The sequence below is a fragment of the Cydia splendana genome, unplaced genomic scaffold, assembly GCF_910591565.1.
Source record: "Cydia splendana unplaced genomic scaffold, ilCydSple1.2 scaffold_153_ctg1, whole genome shotgun sequence".
Classification (NCBI taxonomy): domain Eukaryota; kingdom Metazoa; phylum Arthropoda; class Insecta; order Lepidoptera; family Tortricidae; genus Cydia; species Cydia splendana.
In genome coordinates, this window is record NW_026946868.1 from 19,987 (window position 1) to 25,431 (window position 5,445).

The following is a 5,445-nucleotide window of genomic DNA, read 5'->3' on the forward strand; positions in this document are numbered from 1 at the left end:
TTCAAGCGTTTCTAGATTTGGATAGAGGAGGTTAAACTCCATATTCCTATTCTTGTTTGGAAATTTTTGGACAACTAGAAGGGGGTGAAAAAAAATCTTCAAACCCAATTTTCGTAACTTTGTCAAGTGTGATACGGATCACACTTGACCGTTTTTTTCGAAAAAAAAAATCTGTGGCCGCCTCCTCCATAGTTATGGAGGGGGTAAATCCGGATCCGGGTGGGAATAAAGGAGGGGAACGTAGGGAGCTGAGAAACAGGGGGGATAAAGGGAGTTCTGGGGAAATGGGGACCAATATGGTGTCCCAAAGGGACGTGATGCCAGAAATGAGCAATGATTTGGACGATTCTGGGAGGGGGTACATTGGCGGGGGGGATGTCTCCCCAACCCCTACTTTGGGGAGATTGTGGGCGGATGTCGATGAGGAAGTAAACCTCTCGGAGATGTCTCCTGACGATGGAGACAATCTCAAGGAGGCTGATAGGGAGGGTTCAGGAAGTGGTGCGAAGACCTTGAACCGGAAAGGAAAAGGGGAAAAAAGGGTAAGAGCCCGCTCAGTCAGCGAGGAAGAGGCCCCGGAACGCAAACTGGGCACTTCCCACCGTGGCCGTGGCAAAGGTCATTATACTGGGCTTGGCGCCGCTAGAGCCAAACTGCAGCAGGCGCAACAGGAAGAATATGAGACAGATGCTGATATGGATACCAACCACAGTCCCAAACCAAGACGGAGCACGGGCAGGCGGTCGCGTAGCCCAGTATGCATGAATTTAACACGAGATGTGTTCGATACTCCTGGTGATCGCATCAAGGCCTATGCCCAGGATATTATGAAGGATGCCGGTAAGAGCAAGAATCTCAAGGGTGCGATATGGGGCAGTATTAACTCTGCGTGCAAAGAGTTAATGGATATTGCAGACGCACTTGGGGAGTCAGATGTTGTCCGCTCCCTTAAAGCAGACAACCAAAGGATGCGGAAGGAGTTGGAACATCTCCGACTCGAAACGAAGGCACTGCGCACGGCTTTTTCGGAGCGCAATCTGACGAAGGAACCAACGATGGGGAGGAATGACGATATGTCCGCCCTCCTTCAAGATATGGGCACTCTCATGGACACTCGTCTAGGGGAATTCAAGCGCGAAATCTTCGTGTCTTTGGGAGAGATGGTCAATGCCCGCCTCGAGAGGGTGGAGGGACGCCTACCACCAGAGCCCATCCTCCGGCCGCCGCTGGCTTCCGACAGGAGGGTGCTCCTAGACCTGGAAGTGACGGGACACCAAGATTTTGAGCCTAGCGCCCCAAGGCCGAAAAAGAGAAATAAGGGGGCATCTCAGTCGGTCTCCCAAATGGCGTCTAGTCAAACATCAGGGGGGGCGTCCAGAGTGGCTGAATTGACCCAGCTGCTGCCGTCTCCAGTTGGGCAGGTCAAAACCAGGCCTGTACCTGCACCAAGGGCCAAAAAATCCCAGGAGGCGGTCCCTGCTGCCAGGGCGCCAAGGGGAGTGGCTCGGCCGAGTGTGCCACCGCCTGCACCCCCACAGGATAGTTGGACTACGGTGGTCAAGAAGAACAAGGGCAAGGGCAAGGGTTCTGCCCCGCCCCAGTCCCAACAGCAGCAGACTCCGACCAGGGGCACAGCCCTGAAAAAGACGACGGCCCCGAAACTAGTGGCCCCAAATATGGCGGCGGTCGTGGTGGCTCTTAAGCCTGAGGCTCAAACTGACTACAGGACGGTCATGGAAAAGGCCACCACGCTAAAACTGGCGGAACTTGGAGTTGATCACCTCAAAGTGCGCAAGTCGGCCACAGGGGCGCGAATCATTGAGGTCCCCGGAGCGCAGAGCAGCCAAGCGGCTGACAACCTGGCAGACCGACTCCGTGATCTAATAGGCGATGTGGCAGATGTATACCGGCCAGTAAAAAAAGCAGAAATTAAGATTTCCGGATTTAACGAGTCCGTCACTCCGGAGATCATAAAAAAGGAGGTTGCCGCCAGAGGCAATTGTAAAGAGGAGCAGGTGATGGTTGGCGCAATCAGAATGGCAGCAAATGGGTCCGGCTCAGTCATCATACGCTGCCCACTAACAACGGCTAAAGTGGTCGTCACAGCAGGACGCATTGTGCTCGGATGGTCAGCGGCGCGTGTAGAGGCTCTGGAACAGCTACCTTTACGCTGTTACCGCTGCATGGGGACGGGACATACGAGGCCTCTGTGCCCGTCTCCGGTGGATAGAGGCAACTGGTGCTACAGGTGCAGCAAACCAGGTCACATGAGCAAGGACTGCACTGCGTTGGCCCCCTGGTGCGCTGTATGCCACCACGCGGGACTAAAGGCGGGGCATGTGATGGGCGGGCAAGCTTGCACCCCCCCACCAGTTAGAGGGAAGGAAGCCTGCACTGCTGGCCCTGGTGCTGCTGCCGCGGCCGCTTCCCCGAATGTACCTGAAAATCGGACGGAACAACAACTTATGGATATTTAATGTCACAAATGCAAAATTTAGAAATACTCCAATGCAACGTAAACCACTGCGCTCGTGCACAAGATCTTATGATCCAACACATGGCGGAGTGGGAGGTTGCTGCGACTGTTGTAGCGGAGCCGTACTATGTCCCTGCGCAATCAAACTGGGTAGGCGATAGGGTTGGAAATGTAGCCATAGTGGCACCGGCTATGGGTGGTCTGCCCCTCTCCAGAGTGTCATGTGGCTCTGGATACGTATTGGCCAAACTGGGGGACATTGTGCTAGTTGGTGTTTACTTCTCCCCTAATAGGCCACTGCGGGAGTTCGAGGCCTACCTGGAGAGGCTCGGACGGGCGGTAGCTGGAGCAGCTCCCTCCCCCATAATGGTCCTGGGAGATCTGAACGCCAAATGTGCTGCCTGGGGCTCCCCTAGGACCGATCCCAGAGGAGCGGTACTCCTGGACTGGTTAACTGGACTCGGACTTGAGGTGGTCAACCGGGGCGCAGCCGACACTTGCGTGCGCCGCCAGGGGGGATCAATTGTCGATGTCACTCTGGCCTCCCCAGTGGTGGCAGCACGCATAGCAGACTGGCGAGTCCTAGCAGACACGGAGACCCTCTCTGACCACTTATATATCAGAATGAGGGTCTCCAGAGCCCGGCAATGCCAACAGCCCAGACCGGCGAGAGGAGCGGGGAGCCTGCCGAAATGGAGCCTGGCCTCTCTGGACCGTGAAGCGGCAAGGGAGGCAGCTATGGTAGAAGCTAGGTGGGGGCGGCAACTACCCGAGGATGCCAACGTGGACATTATGGCCCTGGACTTCCGGGCCTCCCTCACGAGGACTTGCGACGCCTCAATGAGAAGAGCGGGGCCACCTCGAAGGAAAAGGGCCACATATTGGTGGTGTCCAGAGGTTGCCGCTCTACGGCTTACCAGCAATGCGGCACGTCGGCAATACACGCGCTGCCGAAGAAGGCGGCACACACAAGAGGAGCTAGACGCGTACTACGTAGCGCTAAGTGAGGCCAAGGGGGCCCTGAGCATCGCCATTGCCAAGGCGAAAGATGCGGCGCACACGGCCTTTTTGGCCTCTCTAGACGAGAACCCATGGGGGCGGCCCTACAAACTTGTAAGGAAAAAGCTCCGCCAGGCCGCTCCTATGGATGCAATGCAAATGGGGCCCCTCCAAAACATATTAGAGGGGCTGTTTCCTCCAGCTCCAGAATTCAACCCGCCTGCAATGGTGGTGCCCCGAGAGGAGGAGCTGATGGAACCGGAGATGGTACCCCTTGTGACGGAAGGTGAAATGGCCTATGTGGCCCATAGATTAAGAGCCTGCAGAAAAGCTCCTGGTCCGGACGGAGTACACGGAAAAATAATCCCTGTAGTGATGGAGTACCTTGGAGACTGCCTCAAATCCATCTTTGACCAGTGCCTAAAGGATGGGCTTTTTCCAAGGTGCTGGAAGGAGGGTAGAGTGTGCCTCCTCCGGAAGGAGACTAGACCGGCGGATTCCCCTTCCGGATGGAGGCCCATTGTGCTGTTGGATGAGTCCGGAAAAATGCTCGAACGCATAGTAGCTTCCCGGATCACCCGGCACCTAAATGAGACGGGGCCAAATCTCTCGGACCGCCAATATGGGTTCCGGAATGGCAGGTCCACAATGGACGCTTTGGGGGCACTTCGTGCCTTTTGTGAGGATGCCCAAAGAAGAGGGGAGGGAGCCATTGCGGTGTCTTTGGACATTGCTAATGCATTCGGTACCCTCCCGTACTCGGTGATTCGGGAGGCACTCAAGTATCACGAGGTGCCCCTATATCTAAGGCGAGTCGTTGACCACTACCTATCGGACAGGGTGGTGGTCTGCGACACTCCTAACGGACGGTTAGAGAGACGAATGGCCTGCGGCGTTCCTCAGGGGTCCGTGCTTGGACCCCTGTTATGGAACGTTGGCTTTGACTGGGCCATCCGTGCAGTGCTGCTCCCCCGAATGGCCCTCATGTGTTACGCTGATGACACAATGGTGGCCGTCCGGGGCGAGGAACTGACAGAGGCATTGCGGAGGGCGGAAGTGGCGGTGGACCTCATAGTCCTAAGAATCCGCCTCCTAGGACTGAAGGTCTCCCTCCCGAAGACCGATGTGATAGTCTTCGGGAGAAGAGGATGGAGGGTGCCCGTGGGTGCCTCCCTTAGAATAGGTGGCGAGGACGTTCAGGTGAGGCCCCATATCAAATATCTTGGCCTCACACTGGACAGGAGGTGGAATTTCGAGGAGCATTTCCGCCAAATTGCTCCCCGCATAGTGACGGCAGCTTCGGAGCTGGGACGGCTGCTGCCCAACGTGGGAGGGCCCTCCCACGCATGCCGACGTCTTTATGCTGGAGTAGCCCGATCGATGGCCCTCTACGGGGCCCCGATCTGGGCCGACAAACTGAGTCCAGCCAATAAAGCCTTACTGCGGAGGCCCCAACGAGTTGTAGCCATACGCGTTTGCAGGGCCTACGTGACAGTAGGATGGGCGGCGGCGTGTGTGTTGGCGGGCACCCCACCTTGGGAACTGGTCGCTGAGGTGCTCGCCGATGAGCATATGCGGAGGATCAGGAGCAGGGAGACAGGAAATTTCCCTGCTCCTGAAGAAGTGCGAAATGCGCGCAGAATTGCGCTGAGAAGGCTGCGCGAAAAGTGGAAGGAGGACCTGGAGAACTCTCCCTACGGAACCCGTACCATAGGGGCAGTTCTCCCGTCGTTGGACAGATGGCTGGATCGGACGCACGGCAGGGTGGGGTACAGACTGGCGCAGGTGTTGACCGGACATGGGTGCTTCGGTCACTACCTGCACAGGATTGGTCGCGAGCCTACCCCAGCCTGCCATCAGTGTGGTGAGACGGATGACACGGCCCAGCATACCCTGGAGGTGTGCAATCGCTGGGTCGTGGAGCGTAGCGCGCTGGCGGTAGCCACTGGGACGGATGATCTCTCGCTGCA

The 5,445-nt window shown here is 56.9% G+C and overlaps 1 protein-coding gene across 1 annotated transcript; it reads left to right on the forward strand.

The window, feature by feature from the left end:
- Window positions 1-284: 284 nt before the first annotated feature.
- LOC134805540 (uncharacterized) lies at window positions 285-2,477 on the forward strand. Its single transcript, XM_063778821.1, has one exon. It carries the CDS (start codon window positions 285-287, stop codon window positions 2,475-2,477), a length of 2,193 nt encoding a protein of 730 aa, XP_063634891.1.
- Window positions 2,478-5,445: the final 2,968 nt, after the last annotated feature.